Here is a 17,473-nt window from a genome sequence, read left to right as displayed (position 1 = left end):
AATAGAACAGTAGTTATGGGCAACAAGTGAAGTGAGTGGGATTTGGCACTGAGTGAAAGAAGGGAAGGGAAGGGAAGGGAAGGGAAGGGAAGGGAAGGGAACGGAAGGGAAGGGAAGGGAAGGGAAGGGAAAGGAAAGGAAAGGAAAGGAAAGGAAAGGAAAGGAAAGGAAAGGAAAGGAAAGGAAAGGAAAGGAAAGGAAAGGAAAGGAAAGGAAAGGAAAGGAAAGGAAAGGAAAGGAAAGGAAAGGAAAGGAAAGGAAAGGAAAGGAAAGGAAAGGAAAGGAAAGGAAAGGGAGGGAGAGAGAATGGGAGGGAGGGAGAGAGAGAAAGAGAGAAAGACGAAAGAAAGAAAAGAAAAAAGAAAAGAAAAGAAAAGAAAAGAAAAGAAAAGAAAAGAAAAGAAAAGAAAAGAAAAGAAAAGAAAAGAAAAGAGAAAAGAAAAGAATGCTCTGGCCGCCCTTGGGTCCCGTGGTGTGCTCACTCCCTCCTGGCTGTGCTCCGCTGCTGGGATCACCCCTTTTCCCCTCGAACTGAGTCTTTTAAAGTCCCTGAGCTGCGGCCGGGCAGATCTGAGCTTTCACCACCACACCCACGGGCTCTCCCTTTCCCTCAGGCAGAGATGCAGACCCGGCCCCAGCGCATCCCCTCCTGCCCTTCCCAGTGCCGAATGTTTGAGGCACCCACATTTCATCTCCCAGTCCCTCTGTGTTGTGTCCAGCCAGGCTGCCCAGCCCTGCTCTCTGCACAGAGCAGTAAATAAATCAAATACCTCGCCCTGTGTGTGGCTGCTCTGGGACAACACCACCCCCCCGTGGCTCCCAGCCTTTCAATCTCCTTCCCGGGAATTCTTCCAGCTCGGTGATTGCTGCGCCGTGAACAGAAGGAAGAGATGAGATAGAAGAGAGCAAATGAGGAATTCTACAAGGAATAACAGCAACGCAGATCCTTACAAATATAAATCCCACCGACAACATCACTCCTGTTTGCATCAGCCATTTCCCCATCCTGGGAGCCCCAGAGGCCACAACACCAGGACAATCCTTTTCTTTTCCCCTTTTTCCTTTCCTTTCCTTTTCCTTTCCCTTTCCTTTCCTTTCCTTTCCTTTCCTTTCCTTTCCTTTCCTTTCCTTTCCTTTCCTTTCCTTTCCTTTCCTTTCCTTTCCTTTCCTTTCCTTTCCTTTCCTTTCCCCTTTCCTTTCCCCTTTCCTTTCCCCTTTCCTTTCCCCTTTTCCCTTTCCCCTTTCCCTCTCCCCTTTCCCCTTTCCCCTTTCCTCTTCCCTTTTGTTGTTAGCAAGTTTCACTCATGGTTTAGGACTCCATCCATTACCAGAACAACCCCAAGGTTTGCTCAGCACTTTTGTTCACCTTGGCTTAGGCTCCTTCCATGGAAGCAGCAGCATTGTGGACAGACACAGCATTCCCCACTGGTGAATTTAATATTCACATATCCCTTGTTCCTTTAATCAGTGTTTCTGACTCTGATGCATTCTGCAGTGTCATCTTCACAGCCTGCTGAGCCACGGGTTTCATTCTCCAGGAGCACATCGAGTCCTGCTGCTCACAGCTTGTACTTGCCAAGCTGAATTTCCCCGAGCCTTTGGTGTCTCATTATTGCACTTCTGGCAGAGAAACCTGCTTCAAACCCCAGGGCCAAGTCATTCCCAAGGCAGAGTCACAGAATCATGGAATCATGGGATGGTTTGGGCTGGAAGGGACCTTAAAGCTCATCTCATCCCTCTCCTGCCATGGCAGGGACATCTTCTGCTATCCCAGCTTGCTCCAAGCCCTGTCCAACCTGACCCTTGGGCACTTCCAGGAATCCAGGGGCAGCCACAGCTGCTCTGAGAAACCTGTGGCAACCTTCACCACCCTCACAGGGAAGAATTCCCAACCTAACCTAACCCTGCTCTCTGAGCTTGAAGCCTTTCCTCCCTGTCCTGTCACTCCAGTTCCCGATGAACGCCGCTCACCCTGTTGGGTGTGGGACACTGCAGGTCCCTGCTCCCGCTGCTGCTCCATGGCAGGCCCAGCTGGGCTGTGCAGGGATTGTTCTCCTTCCCAGGATGTGGGACAAGCTTTGCTGAGCTTTCTGGGACCCCTGGTCCCTCCCAAGGTGCCCAGAACTTTCCATGGCATCACACAGACCCCTTCTCCTTCCCACAGTGGGATCTGATGGAGTTTCCAGAGAGCAGCGTGGACCCTGCTCCCTCCCAGGGGCACTGTGGCCTCTGCTGGGCTTTGCCCACGTCCACACAAGCCCCTGCTCTATTCTGAATCAGCTGCAGACCTCCCCACGCTCTGCCCAGCCCACAAGAGCACCTGCTCCCCCCAAAAGGCTCAGTGGGCTCCATCAGCAGAGCTCTGGGGGCTCTGCCAGCTTTTCTGCAGGCCAGATGGCCCCTTCATCCTCCTGGGGCACTTCAGGGCTTCTCCCTTGCCTGGGTGTCATGCAGGGCCACAGGTGAGCCCACTCTGACTCCTGGCACTGCCACACTTTGAGTAGGACCCAAAAGCTTTGGAGTTCCCACCTCCTGCACACCCTGGAGGGAGCTGGGGGGGAACCCAGAGTGAGCCTGGGGACCCCCCCAGTCTCCCCCTTCCTCCCAGCATGGTGCCAGAGCTGCACGGTTCCCTGGCACAGGCAGCGCCCACCACGCTGAACATCAAACACCAAACCCCAAATCCACACCAAACACCCTTTATTCAGCACCCACTGGGAAGCAACAACAGTCCCAGGGTACTCCAGTGCCCACAGGGACCCTGTCCCCTCTGGGGTGGTCCCTCTGGGGTCCCTCAGCGATCCTTCCTGCGCAGGGGTGGGGACGGGGGGTAGTGGCGGGCGGGGGGCACGTCATAGTGGCTGGGGATGTGGCTGTTCTTGGGGGAGTCGTAGTGGCTGGGGGGGTCTCTGCTGGGGGGGCCCTCAGGCCCTTCAGGACAACTCTCTGTGGGGACAAGAGAAGGTTGAAAGGGGACACGTTCCCCCCCAGGGTGATGAAGGTCATTGATGTCCCCCTGGGCACAGGAGCAGTGCTCGTCCTGGGTGTGGGGAACAAGAATTCAGGACACACCGGACCCCTGGCCAGGGCTGGGGAAAGCACCCACGTGTCTGGGGGGAACCTGGTGCTGCAGGGAAAGTGCACAGCCCCCAAACCCCCATTCTCCCACAGGAACACCAAGCTCTCCCCAGGGTCACCCAGATCCCCAAATTTCCCCCCAAAGATGCCCCCAAAGGATGCCCAGACCCTGAAACTTCCCTCAGAGCCAACCAGACCCCCAACCCATCCCTGAGGATGACCCCGAGCTGCTGTCACCAGGGTCATGTGCCCCCCAGGGCTGTCACCAAGGCTGTTCCCTTCCTGGGGCTCTGCACTCCCCATCACTGGGGTTGTGACCCCACCAGGGCCACCAGGGCCAGGGGATGCCCAGCCGTACCCTGCTGTGGTGGCTCCTCAGGGAGCCCGATCTCGGCGTAGGACATCTCCCTCTGCACAGGGGATTTCATCTCCATGTAGCTGCCCTCGTGGGCCTTGGCAGCGGCAGGGGGCAGCTCCTTGATGGTGGCGTAGGGGTTCTCGCTGGCCAGGGAGCTGGCGCTGGCCCTCAGCCCCTCCCAGGGGTGCTCTGGGGGACAAGGAGTTGGGGATCCCCCCATGGCAGGGAGCACAGGGGAGAAGGAGCAGATGTATCTCAGGCAAGTCCCGGCCCCATCCCTTTCCTACCCCATCCCTGTCCCTTCCCCATCCCCACCCTAATCCAGTCCTGTTCCAGCCCATCCCCAAACCATCCTTACCTCTTCCCCATCCCGTCCCTGCCTCTTCCCCAGCCCAAGCCATCCCTGTCCCTTCCACATCCCAGCAAATTCTGTCACTTCCCCATCCCATCCCAATCCCATCCCATCCCATCCCATCCCATCCCACTGATCCCATCCCATCCCATGGATCCCATCCTATCCTATGGATCCCATCCCATGGATCCCACCCCATGGATCCCATCCCATCCCATCCCATCCCATCCAATCCCATCCCATGGATCCCATCCCATCCCATCCCATCCCATCCAATCCCATCCCATCCCATCCCATCCCATCCCATCCCATCCCATCCCATCCCATCCCATGGATCCCATCCCATCCCATCCCATCCCATCCCATCCCATCCCATCCCATCGATCCAATCCTATCCCAATCCCATCCCCAACCCTTTTCCCAACCCTTTTCCCATCCCCATCTCTTCCCTTTCTCCATCCCACTCCCACCTTTGCTGTCACCCTTCCTCAGGCCATGGCTGTAGGTGTAGCTCCTGTCCAGCTGCCTCCCTGTTAATAGGGCAGATTTGGGGTCCCCTCTGCCTCATCTTCCCCCCAGCATGAAGGTTACCCCATCCAGCCCCTTCCCAGGGGATCCTGAGCAGGGGGAGGACTCAGGTGCCCACCCCACTCTGCATCTGCCCCTCCACCTCCTCCTTACCCCTGGTGCCCAGGGCTGATGCCCCGAGGTGTTTCCAGTCAGGAGGCAGCGTGGCATTGCCCTCGGGGCTGTAGGGTCTCTCCATGCCAGGGAAGAGCTGGGTGCCAGGCACCTGGAGCCCAAAAAGGGGATGGATTGGCCTCAAAGGAGGTGGCAGCGGTGCCCCACGCCGTGCTGTGCCACAGCCTGCCATACCTTGAGGGAGCTGCTGGCTCTGTCCTGGGCACCGGGGGCTGGCAGCGGGCACTGGGACAGCGTGTGGTAGCTGGGGTTGGAGTAGTAGTGGGCATGGTGGCTGGGGGGCACATCTGGAGGGACACGAGCGGTGCTTGAGGTGACAGCCTGCTACCAGAGAGCCACCAGGGCTGGGGCCACACGCCCAGCACGCCGCGCTGACCTGGCACCATGTAGTCAGAGGTGTCTGTCTGTCCTGCTCGGTAAGCCACGGCCAGGTGCCGCCGCTCCTTGCCCTTGTGCCAGCGGTGGTAGCACAGGGCTGTGGCCACCACGGCCACCAGCAGCACCACCAGGGCCACCAGGCTCAGCACCATGCCCAGGGGGCTGGGGGCTGCAGGGGGGGCTGGCTCAATGGTGTAGGGCACGTCAGGATCCCCTGGGAAAAAGGGGAGGGTGTCAGTCCTGAGGGTGGGGGAGGGATGGGAAAAGGGTTGGGAAAAGGGTTGGGGATGGGATTGGGATGGGATGGGATGGGATGGGATGGGGATGGGATGGGATGGGATGGGGATGGGATGGGATGGGATTGGATCAATGGGATTGGATCAATGGGATGGGATAGGATCATTGGGATGGGATCAATGGGATGGGATGGGATTGGATCAATGGGATAGGATAGGATCATTGGGATGGGATCAATGGGATAGGATCATTGGGATGGGATCAATGGCATGGGATGGGATCAATGGCATGGCATGGGATGGGATGGGATGGGATGGGATCCATAGGATGGGATGGGATCCATGGGATGGGATCAATGGCATGGCATGGGATGGGATGGGATGGGATGGGATGGAATGGGATGGGATCATTGGGATGGAATCAATGGGATGGGATGGGATCAATGGCATGGGATGGGATGGGATGGGATTGGGATGGGATTGGATCAATGGGATGGGATGGGATGGGATGGGATGGGATGGGATGGGATGGGATGGGATGGGATGGGATGGCCCCAATAGCTCCATACTGGGACCAGTCAGCCACAGGGTGGTCCAATAACCCCTGGGGACCCCTGCCCTGTCCCCACTCACCAGCCTGACAGCGGGGCCCAGTCGTGCCTGGGGCACAGGGACACGTCCCGTTGGAGGGGTCACAGGTGGCATTGTGGGGACAGTGGCAGAGCTGCTCACACTGGAGCCCAAAAGTCCCGGGGGCGCAGGCTGGGGACACAGTGGTACCACACAGCTCATACTGGGACCACTGGGTGGAACAACAGCCCCATACTGGGACCAGCCAGCCACAAGGTGGTCCAATAACCCTATACTGGGACCAATGAACCACAAAGTGGTCCAATAGCTCCATATTGGGACCAATGAACCACAAGGTGGTCCAATAGCCCCATACTGGGACCAGTCAGCCACAAGGTGGTCCAATAGCCCCATACTGAGACCACAGGGTGGTCCAATAGCCCCATACTGGGACCAATGAACCACAAGGTGCTCCAATAACCCCATACTGGGACCACAAGGTGGTCCAATAGCCCCATACTGGGACCAGTCAGTCACAAGGTGGTCCAATAGCCCCATACTGGGATCAGCCAGCCACAAGGTGGCCAGGACCATGGAGGTCCACAGGGGCCTGTGTGGCTCTGAACTGCCCAGGCCAGAAGGGCACAGGAGTCACCCAGGACAGCTCTCTCTCTTGCTCCCCCCATCCAAACCAAGGGCCCCTTGCTCCCCCCTGCCCTCCCACTCACGCTGGGCACAGCGGGGCCCACGCCAGCCCGGGCTGCAGAGGCAGGAGCCGTTGGTGGGGTGGCACCAGGAGCCGTTGGCACAGGAGCAGCTCAGCGAGCAGCGCTTTCCGTAGCGGCCGGCGGGACAGGCTGGGGACAGAGCAACGAGCTTGGCCTTGATCCCAAAGGATCAGAAGCAGCACCCTGGAGTCTGTGGGGTGCTCACTCACGGCGCTGGCAGCTGGGCCCGCGGAACCCCGGGGTGCAGGTGCAGGATCCATCCTGGGGGGAGCAGGAGGCTCCGTTGCGGCAGGAACAGGGCATGAGGCAGCCCCGGCCCCAGGAGCCCTGGGGACAGCCCTGCTTGCACTGCTGCCCTGAGGGGAGGAGAGAGGGGAAATCAGGGCTGAGGGCTCCTCCCGAGGAGGAGGTGGTCCAATAACCCCATACTGGGACCAGCCAGCCACAAGGTGATCCAACAGCCCCATACTGGGACCAGTCTGGGGGAGAAGGAGTTGAGGGTCTCCCCATGGCAGAGAGCACAGGGGAGAAGGAGCAGATGTGTCTCAGGCAAGTCCCAGCCCCATCCCTTTCCTACCCCATCCCTGTCCCTTCCCCATCCCCATCCCCACCCTAATCCAGTCCTGTTCCAGCCCATCCCCATCCCATCCCTGCCTCTTCCCCAGCCCAAGCCATCCTGTCCCTTCCACATCCCAGCAAATTCTGTCACTTCCCCATCCCATCAATCCCTGTCCCTTCCAAATCCAAGGGGTTCCAACAGCCCCATACTGGGACCAGTCAGCCCCCAGGTGGTCTAATAGCCCCATACTGGGACCAGTCAGCCATAAGGTGGTCCAGTGACCCCATACTGGGACCACAAGGTGGTCCAGTAACCCCATACTGGGACCACAGGGTGGTCCAATAACCCCATACTGGGACCAGTCAGCCCCCAGGTGGTCCAATAGCCCCATACTGAGACCAGTCAGCCACAATATGATCCAATAGCCCCATACTGGGACCATAAGGTGGTCCAATAGCCCCATACTGGGACCACAGGGTGTTCCACAGCCCTGGTGTCCCCTTTACCTGTCCAGCCAGGCAGGCAGTGGCACTCTCCTGTCACGGGGTCACAGCCGTCAGCGTGGGCACAGACGCAGCGCTGCCCACAGCCCACCCCAAACGTCCCATTCTGGAGCACAGGGACAGGCTGGCACTGAGCAGGGGCTGGTGGCACCAAGCCCAGTGCCAGCAGCAGCAGCACAGCCAGCAGCACTCACCGGGCAGGGCTGCAGGCACTGAGGGCCCTGCCAGCCCGGGGGGCAGTGGCAGGCCCCGCTCTGGGGGTCACAGGATGCCCCATGGGCACAGTCACAGCTCCGGTTGCAGCCGGGACCCCAGGTGCCAGCAGGACAGGGCAGTGAGCAGTCAGGTCCGTGCCAGCCTGTGGGGTGGGATGAGGGGACACCGGGGTGGGTGTGGGGACGGGGACAGGGACCCCCAGTGTCAGCAGCCAGGACACCCCTCTGGCTGTCCTGAGCAGCCCAGAGCCCTGCCAGGGGGCTCAGGGAGCCTGGCACAGAGCCCACAATGCCTGTGTGGGTTTGATTGTGACCCCTGGAGCAAGTCACCAACCTTGTATGAAGATCAACAAGCCACAACAGTTTAAGTAGAATAATAGTGAAGTTATCATGGGGTGGAAAAGTAGATTTGAGGGTTTTTAGAATGGGGGTTCCGGGGGCAAGATGGAGGGATCTGGGCATGTCCAGCCTTTCTCCTTCTTCTTCTTGGCCTCCATCTTCTGCTGTGATGGTGGCACTTTTGGATTGGTTTAGAGTAGAAGCTCAGTGTCTAACACAGGTGATGGGTATTGGGAAGTTATTGTAAATATTGTACAGGTAGTTTTTAGTATAAAGACATAAAACCACCCCTGGGGGCAGGCAGAGTGCCTGGAACTGTCCTGCTGGATGGACCTTGGCAGGGCAGGAGAAACTTTTTTATAGATAAGACAAAATAAACAACCTTGAGAGCGAGAAATGAAGAGCCCTGACTCCTTCTTCAAGTGCTCAGGCTGGGAAAAGAGACTTTGGAACTTTTCTCGGGGTCACTGGGAGCAGCAGAGATCCCCACACCCCAGGACGCAGGTGCTGCTGCTGGAGGGGTGGCAGATGTCCCCATTCTGGCAGGGCCAGGGGGTGGCAAGGGACATCCCCTCAGGGCAGGGGGTGAGCAGGACCCTGGCAGAGGCTGGCAGAGGAGGGGAGGGCACAGAGGGAGGGTCCCACCTTCCTTGCAGAAGCAGGAGCCGTCGAGCGGGGAGCAGGCGAGGCTGTGCTGGCAGGAGCAGCGCCCCGAGCAGTTCACCCCAAAGGTGTTGGGGGGACACAGGGAGGAGCAGTGCTCGTCCTGGGTGTGGGGAACAGGAGTTCAGGATACACCAGACCCCTGGCCAGGGCTGGGGAAAGCACCCCCGTGTCTGGGGGGAACCTGGTGCTGTAGGGAAAGTGGACAGCCCCCAAACCCCCATTCTCCCACGGGAACCCCAAGCTCTCCCCAGGGTTGCTCAGATCCCCAAATTGCCCCATAAAGGTGCCCCCAAAGGATGCCCAGACCCTGAAACTGCCCTCAGAGCCAACCAGACCCACAACCCATCTCTGAGGATGTCCAGACTCACATATTACCCCTAAGGATGCCCAGACCCCAAATTTCCCCCAGGGATGCCCAGACCCCAAATTTCCCCCAGAGATGCCCAGACCCCCCTGATTTCCCCTAAGGATGTCCAGACTCCCATATTTCCCCTAAGGATGCCCAGACCCAAATTTCCCCTAAGGATGCCCAGACCCCCCTGTTTTCCCCTAAGGATGTCCAGACTCCCATATTTCCCCCAGGAATGCCCAGACCCCAGATTTCCCCCAGGAATGCCCAGCCTCCCATATTTGCCCCAGGGATGCCCAGACCTCATGCTTGCCCACCCCCTCCAAACCATCCAGACCCCCCCCCCATTGCCCCCAGAATTCTCCAGAGCCCCCGTGACCCCTCCAGCAGCACTCAGACCCCCCTCTCCAAACCATCCAAAACATCCAGAGCCCCCATTGCCCCCAGAACTCTCCAGACCCCTCCACCAGCACTCAGACCTCCCTCTCCCCCCCTCTCCAAACCATCCAGACTCCCCCATTGCCCCCATGACCCCTCCAGCAGCACCCAGACCCCCCCTCTCCAAACCATCCAGACCCCCCCCATTGCCCCCAGAATTCTCCAGAACCCCCATGACCCCTCCAGCAGCACCCAGCCCGCCCTCTCCCCCTGCCCCTCACCGTGTAGCCCGGGGGGCAGTGGCAGTGCCCGGTGGTGCCATCACAGACGCCCCCGTGCAGGCAGAGGCAGCTCTGCAGGCAGCCAGCCCCGAAGGAGCCCGCGGGGCAGCTCTCGTTGCAGTAGAGCCCAGCCCAGCCCGGCAGGCAAAGGCACTCCCCGAGCATCGGGTGGCAGCTGGGGGGGCACGCTCAGAACACCAGGGCTCCCAGTACGGGGCACTGGTGCTGCTGGGGAGGGGCTTTGCAAAGGGGGGAGCACAAAACTCCTGCCCCAGGGGGGGATTGAAGAGCTCCTGGTGATGCAGCCAAAGCCGGGGTGGGTGAGGGTGTGGGGGAATCGTGGGGCGAGGAAGGAGGGGAGGATGAGGGTGGTGGGAGAATGGAGGATGGTGGGAGGAGCTGAGATGCAGGTGCTGGGGTGGGACTGGGGTGTTGGGGTGGGACTGGGGTTCCAGGGTGGGATGGGGATGCCAGGATGGGATAAGGATATTGGGGTAGGATGGGGGTGTTGGGGTGGGATTGGGGTTCCAGGAAGGGATTGGGGTGTTGGAGTGGGCTGGGGATGCTGGGGTAGGATTGGGGTGCCAGGGTGGGATTGGGGATGCCAGGATGGGATAAGGATATTGGGGTAGGATGAGGGTATTGGGGTGGAATTGGGGTGCCAGGAAGGGATGGAGGTGTTGGAGTGGGATGGAATGATAGGGTGGGATTGGGATGTTGGGGTGGGATTGGGATGCCGGGATGGGGTGGGGGTGCCAGGATGGGATAAGGATATTGGGGTGGGCTGGGGATGCCAGGGTGAGTTGTGGGTGCCAGGATGTGATGGGAACACCAGGGTGGGCTGGGGGTATTGGGGTGGGATTGGGGTGTTAGGGTGGGATTGGGGTGTTGGGGTGGAATTGGGGTGTCCGGGTGGGATAGGGGTGTTGGGGTGGGATTCAGGTGCCAGGATGGGATGGGGATGCTGAGGTGGGATTGGGGTGCCAGGAAGGGATAGGGGTGTTGGGGTGGGATTGGGGTGCCAGGGTGTGATAGGAACACCAGGGTGGGATGAGAATGCTGGGGTGAGATGGAGATACCAGGATGGGCTGGGGATGCTGGGGTGGGCTGGGGATGCTGGGGTGGGATTGGGGTGCCAGGATGGGCTGGGGGTGTTTGGGTGGGATTCAGGTGCCAGGATGGGATGGGGGTGTTGGGGTGGGCTGGGGGTGCCAGGATGGGATGGGCTGGGGATGCTGGGGTGGGCTGGGGGTGCCAGGATGGGCTGGGAGTGTTGGGGTGGGCTGGGGATGCCAGGATCGGGTGGAACGCCGTGCTGCGCTGGGTGCAGTACCTCAGGCTGTGCTGCGGGTGGCAGAGGCAGCGGCTCTCGCAGTGCAGCCCGTAGAGGCCGGGCCGGCAGTGCCGCTCCTCGCAGCGGCTGCCGCGGAACCCGGCCTCGCACAGGCAGCCCCCGTCCACGTGGAAGCACTGCCCACCATTGGCACAGTCACAGCTCTCCCGGCAGTCCTGCCCGTACCGCCCCACCGGGCACCTCTCCTGGCACCTGCAGGGGGGCACAGCTGGTGACACAGCCCCAGCAAGAGCTGGGGTGCCCTCCTGGCATCCCCCCAGCCCCAAGCTGAGGCCATCCAGCTCATTGCCTGCCACACTGCGGGAGCTGGGGACGCCTGGCCTGCATGCAGTGGGTTGTGGTGGCCTTGTCCCCATGTGCCACATCCCCGTGTATCCCCTGCCATCCCCTGTGCCTTGTCCCTGGGTGTCCCCTCCCTGGGCACCTCCACCTCCACCTGCTCCCAGACCATGGAGCCCCCCTCCAAAAATGCCCTGTCCCCAAGTGTCCCCTCCCTCAGCCCCCATCCCCTCAGCCTTCCAAGCCCCTGTACCCCCATTCCCCCAGCCCCTCGTTCCTCTCCCCACCCCAAAATGTATCCCCAGCTCCCACAATCCAGGTGCTGCTCATGCCCCTCCCCTCCATCCCCCATCACCACAGACCCCCATCCCCATTTTTCCCCCATTTTTGGCCTCTCACTTCTCTCCGGTGAAGCCGGGGCTGCACTGGCACTGCCCCCCATGGGGGTCACAGTGCCCCCCGTTGTGGCAGCCACACTGGCCCTGGCAGCCGGGCCCAAAGCGCCCGGGGGGGCACGGCACAGAGCAGATCTCCCCCTGCAAAGGAGCACCAGGGTCAGCAGGGGAAACTGAGGCAGGGAGCACGTTCAGAGAGGGGCACAGCCCACCTACCATCCATCCGTGGGGGCAGACGCAGGTGCTGCTGCTGGAGGGGTGGCAGATGCCCCCGTTCTGGCAGGGACAGGAGGTGGCACAGGACATCCCCTCAGGGCAGGGCACCTCGCAGCTGTGGGGGGTCAGGGGTGAGCAGGACCCTGGCAGGGGCTGGCAGGGGAGGGGAGGGCACAGAGGGAGGGTCCCAACTCACAGGGGGCCGCTCAGCCCCGGGGGGCAGAGGCAGGCGCCGGTGGAGGCGTTGCAGGGGGCCTGGTGGTGGCAGGGGCAGGGCAGGTGGCAGCTCTGCCCGTAGGTGCCAGGTGGGCAGGGCTGGCTGCACAGGGGGCCGGTGAAGCCGGGGGGACAGGAGCAGACCCCGGTCAGGGGGTCACAAGGGGCACCATGGTGGCAGGGGCAGCGCTGCCCACAGTCCAGCCCCCAGGAATGCTCATCACACTCTGCATGGGGGAGAGCAGGGATTCTTCCTGTTCCATCCTGCCCCATCCCATCCCATCCCATCCTATCCTATCTCATCCCATCGATCCCATTGATCCCATCCCGTCCCATCCCGTCCCATCCTGTCCCATCTCATCCCATCCCATCCTATCTCATCCCATTGATCCCATCGATCCCATCCCAGTTATTGCCAGCCCTCCATCCATGCCCATTCAGTCCCCATTTTGTCCCCATGCCATGCCATGCCATCTTCCCCAGCCCATCCTCATCCTATGTCCATTCCCATCATGTCCCTTTCCTATCTTCATCCACATTCCAACCCCATCCTCATCCCATCTCTACCTCTACCCCATTCCCATCCATCCTCTCCCTGCTCCCATCCCCTCTTCCTCCCCATCCAAATCTCCATCCCCATCCCAACTCATCCCATTCTCCACGCCCATCCCATCCCATCCCATCCCATCCCATCCCATCCCATCACATCCCCATCCCATCCCATCCCATTCTCTTCCCACCCAACACCATTTCCAGCCCGTCCCATCTCCATTCCCATTCCATGCACTCTCCATCCCAATCCCATCCCCATTAACCCCTTGGGTGCCCCCACATGGCCTCCCAGCCTTCCAGGGAAGCCCCATCTGCCCCTCCTGGCTGGGGGTGCCCACCCCAGCTGTGCCCACTCCAGCTGTGCCCCCCTTCCAGCTGTGCCCACCCCAGCTATGCCCACCCCAGCTGTGCCCCCCTTCCAGCTGTGCCCACCCACCCCAGCTGTGCCCACCCCAGCTGTGCCCCCCCTTCCAGCTGTGCCCTCACCGCTGGAGCAGTTGGGGCCGCGCCAGCCCGGCTCGCACTGGCACAGCTCGGGAGCCACGCAGCGCCCGTGGACGCACTCCTGGCTGCAGTGAGCTGGGGGGACACGGCACGGAGCGTCCCTAGGGAGCCCTGGGGACACCCTGCAGGGGGACACAGCCCCAGGCTTCCCCCCCGAGCCCCGCCCCACTCACGGACGCACGAGTCCCGGCTCTCGTAGTAGCCCTGGCAGCACTGGTAGCGCCGCCGGTAGTCGGTGCGGACGGCCAGGCGGTACTCGGTGCGGTACAGCACCCTGCGCCACCAGGGGACACCGTGAGAGTGCTGTCGGCCAGGCTCTGGGGACAGCCTGAGCTGGGACAGCCCCCCCAGTGTCCCTGTGCGCCCTGGCCTTGGGAACGCCCCCCCTCCAGTCCTCCCTGCCTTTGGGGACACTCTGCACTGGGACAGCCCTCCCAGCTCCTGCCCTTGGGGACAGCCTGCACTGGGACAGCCTTCATGTCCCCCCTGCCCTTGGGGACAGCCTGCACTGGGACAGCCCTCCCAGTCCCCCTGGTCCCCTCCAGTCCTCCCAGGGTTTGGGGACACGCTGTGCTGGGATAATCCCCCTTCAGCCCCCCTCCAGACCCTCTGCCTGCACTGGGACAGCCCTCCCAGTCCCCCTATCCCCTCCAGTCCTCCCAGTTCCCCTGTCCCCCCTGGCCTTGGGCACAGCGCCTCTCCAGTCCTCCCAGGGCTTGGGGACACGCTGTGCTGGGATAATCCCCCTTCAGCTCCCCAGGGCATCTTGGCACCCTTGGGGACAGACCCTCTGCAGCCCCTCCATGAGCTTGGGGACACCCACATTGGGAGAGCCCCCCTGAGCCTGGGGCAACCCCCCTCCAGCCCCTCCCCCAGCCCCCCTCCAACCCCCTCATTGTCCTTGTGTCCCTCCAGCCCCTCACTGGCCTTGGGGACACCCTGAGGTGGGACAGCCCCTCCATGACCCTGGGGACACCCTGCAGAGGGACAGTCCCCCCTCCTGCCCCTCACAGCCCTGGGGACACCCTGCAGAGGGACAGTCCCCCTCCAGCCCCATCACTGTCCTTGTCCCCCTCCAGCCCCCTCATTTTCCTTGTCCCCCTCCAGCCCCCTCATTTTCCTTGTCCCCCTCCAGTCCCCTCACTGTCCTTGTCCCCCTCCAGCCCCCTCATTGTCCTTGTCCCCCCACGGCCCTGGGGACACCCTGCGGTCCCCGAGGGGCTCTGGGGGTGCTCCCACCTCTGCTGTGGGCAGGGCAGGGGGAGGCTCAGCCCCCCGGGGCAGGGCTGGCTGGAGGACACCACGTGGGGTTTGGTGTAGGATTCCTTCACTGGCGCCGTGAAGCTGCGGGTGGGGAGAATTCGGGGTGACTGTGGGTCCTGGCAGACCCCACGGCTGTCGCTGTCCCCCTCCCCTGTCCCCTCACTCCTACCTCTCCCAGTAGCTGCAGACGTTGGGGTCTCCGGGCCGGAGGGCAGCCAGGAGCCCGGCGTGCATCGCCAGCACCGCGGCCCGCAGCAGCATCCTGCACGGAGAGAACGGCTTCACCCCGTGCCTCTGCACATTCCCGCTCCCCACCCACCGCCCCCGGGCCCAGCTCCACATCCGACCTCCCTGCAGGGCTGGCTTTGCATTCCTCCATCCCAGAAAACAGCCCCGGCCCCGCTGCTCCCCGAGCGCCGACCTGTGCCAAGGGGAAACTGAGGCACGGCTGCTCAGCAGCCTGGGTGGCCCCACGCAGCCTCATCCCAGCATCCTGAGACACCCCGGGGCACATCGGGAGCATCCCCCCGACCTGTCCTGGGCACCCCATGCCAAGGGGGCGATGCCCGGGGTGCCAGGGTGGGGCCGGGCACGGCGCCTCCAGCCCTGGCACGGCACCGCGTGGCCCCACTTCAACTCGCTCTGTGTTTATTCCCAGCTGAGTTTCCTGGATCCAGCAGCTTCTTGCTCAACCCAGAGAGGGTCTGGCTCTGCCGGGGCGGCTCTGGGAGCGTTTCCAGCCGGGGGCCGGGCTGGGAGGGCCGGCGACCCCCGAGCCCGCCGTGCCGGGTGTGCTGTTTACCGGGATCAGCGTTTCGGGGCAGGGCTGCCGTGTGCCAGGGAGGAAACAGAGGTTTCCTGGTCAGCACAGCTGGATTTACCGGGGCTTCCTTGCTGTTCCAGCCGTAGGATACCCCAAAGGTGCTCCCGGGGTTCATCCTCCCCCTCATCAGAGCCCGCGCTGCGTTTTGGGGCCAGAGCATCCGGTTTGGGGTGGAAAAACTGTCAGTGGGAAAGTTTCCCCCCATTTCCCTTCAACTCCCGGCAGTGAGGAATTAATTGCTCATCCGCTGCCAGAATTCCCTCCCATGGACCCTGCCGAGGGGGGAGAGCCAGGGGAACCCCGAGCTCATCCCCAGCCTCGTCCTCAGGGGAACCCCGAGCTCATCCCCAGCCTCATCCTCAGGGGAACCCCGAGCTCATCCCCAGCCTCGTCCCCCTCTTCCAGCAACGTGGGAGGAGCAGGGGGGTCCCAGCACTGCTGGGAAAAACAGGAACCACGGGGAGATGCTGGCAGGAAAAGCAAGGAGTCATCAAACACTGCCGGCACGTCCCATCTGCTCCTCACCGCGGGAAAGAGCCCCCCCAAAAACGGCAAGAGGCACCCCCAGACCCGGCGCTCCTCTCCCCACTGCGTCCCTAAGAGCCCCCCGGGTGGGATGAGGAGCATCCCGAGGGCGATGGGGCTGAAAGCAGCGTGTGGGGTGAGGGCAGGGGAGCTGCCCTGCCCTGGCCCTGCGGGGGACACGGTGCTGACCCCCCCACAGTCGCTATCGGTGCCCCGGCGCTTCCTCTGCCACAGCCCGGGGGCTGACGCGTTTCCTCCGCGGAGCCGCGGGGATGGGGCTGGGGAGGGCGAGGGGGGCACGGCTGCGAGTCAGGGCCAGGGAAAGGCACAGGGGCAGCTTTGGGGTCACCAAAGTGGTGTCGCAGCGCTGTCCCACCCGCTGTCCCCACACCTTGGAACCTGCGCCCTCCCGTGCCCCCCGGCGCCGTGGGCACCGTCCCCTCGCACAGCGCCCAGCAGGGGACGGTGCCACCCGCCCGCGCCAGCCCCGCCCCGGGGTGTCCCGGTGGGGACAGTGGCACTCACCTGGCCGGGCCGCGGTGGCAGGCGGGCGCAGGGCTGGCCTGGCCGGCCGGGATGGCGCAGCGCGGCCGTCGGAAGCGGAGGGAGGGCTGGAGCTGCTCTCAGGAAGTTTGGACGTGGAGTCAACTACGGAAAAGGGAAAAAAATAAAAAAAAATCCCCTTAATTATTTTTTCTTTTTTTTTTCTCTTCTGTCCAGAAACCAGAGGGTTTTGGCAGAGCAGCACTGCCGGGACTGCTCTCACAGAGCACAGCATGGGGAGGGGTCTGTGGGGACATCCTGGTGCAGCCCCTCGGGGGGGTCCTGGTGCTGCAGGGTGTCCCCTTCCCCAGGGCCTGACCTGGGTTGTCCCCAAGGGCTGGGGCAAGCGAAGGGACCCTCTGGGCAAGGGGCAGCTGCTCTGTGGTGAGGCCATGTGGGGACCAGGGTGTCCTCTGGCTTCAGGGCAGCGGCTGCTGGCAGCAGAGCAGAGCCTGGGGTTGGTGCCCAACAGCCTGGGCACAGCATCCCTGCATCCCAACAGCCTGGGCACAGCATCCCTGCATCCCAGCACCCTGGGCACAGCATCCCTGCATCCCAGGACAGCATCCCTGCATCCCAGGACATCATCCCTGCATCCCAACATCCCTGGGCACAGCATCCCTGCATCCCAGGACAGCATCCCTGCATCCCAACATCCCTGGGCACAGCATCCCTGCATCCCAGGACAGCATCCCTGCATCCCAACAGCCTGGGCACAGCATCCCTGCATCCCAGGACATCATCCCTGCATCCCAACATCCCTGGGCACAGCATCCCTGCATCCCAACATCCCTGGGCACAGCATCCCTGCATCCCAGGACATCATCCCTGCATCCCAACAGCCTGGGCACAGCATCCCTGCATCCCAACATCCCAGGATACCATTCCTTCATCCCAGCATCCCAGGATGTCATCCCTGCATCCCAACATCCTGGGTACATCATTCCTGTATCCCAGGGACACATCATCCCTGCATCCCAGGATATCCAAACATCCTGGGCACATCATCCCTGCATCCCAGGGACACCTCATCCCTGCATCCCCAAATCTCAGATGCATATCTCCCCCCCATCCCAGGCACAGTGTCCCCCCATCCCAGGCACAGTGTTCC

At 62.1% G+C, this 17,473-nt stretch overlaps 1 protein-coding gene across 1 annotated transcript; it reads right to left on the bottom strand.

Annotated features, from left to right (window-relative positions):
• Positions 1-2,690: 2,690 nt before the first annotated feature.
• On the bottom strand, positions 2,691-16,460 carry PEAR1 (platelet endothelial aggregation receptor 1). The gene is made up of 22 exons (XM_071456793.1): positions 16,345-16,460; positions 14,641-14,733; positions 14,448-14,552; positions 13,382-13,482; positions 13,191-13,283; positions 12,133-12,379; positions 11,937-12,051; positions 11,725-11,861; positions 11,026-11,238; positions 9,693-9,867; positions 8,664-8,784; positions 7,659-7,822; positions 7,468-7,570; positions 6,612-6,758; positions 6,403-6,531; positions 5,738-5,866; positions 4,867-5,082; positions 4,665-4,777; positions 4,470-4,581; positions 4,259-4,318; positions 3,437-3,625; positions 2,691-2,946 (listed from the first exon to the last, which is right to left on the bottom strand). Exons 2-22 carry the CDS (start codon positions 14,730-14,732, stop codon positions 2,795-2,797), a joined length of 2,913 nt encoding a protein of 970 aa, XP_071312894.1. The 5' UTR covers position 14,733; positions 16,345-16,460; the 3' UTR covers positions 2,691-2,794.
• Positions 16,461-17,473: the final 1,013 nt, after the last annotated feature.

The sequence above is a fragment of the Agelaius tricolor genome, unplaced genomic scaffold (assembly GCF_023055355.1).
Source record: "Agelaius tricolor isolate 1412-34295 unplaced genomic scaffold, bAgeTri1.0.p SCAF_66, whole genome shotgun sequence".
NCBI lineage: Eukaryota > Metazoa > Chordata > Aves > Passeriformes > Icteridae > Agelaius > Agelaius tricolor.
This window is presented reverse-complemented; position numbering and strand designations above follow the sequence as displayed.

Coding starts and splice junctions, on each gene's coding strand:
- PEAR1 (XM_071456793.1), bottom strand. CDS start 14,732: ATGCTGCTGCGGGCCGCGGTGCTGGCGATGCACGCCGGGCTCCTGGCT. Junction 11,862..11,936: donor TCTGCCCCCACGGATGGATG/GTAGGTGGGCTG, acceptor GCTCCTTTGCAG/GGGGAGATCTGCTCTGTGCC. Junction 11,239..11,724: donor CCCGGCTTCACCGGAGAGAA/GTGAGAGGCCAA, acceptor GCCCCCCTGCAG/GTGCCAGGAGAGGTGCCCGG.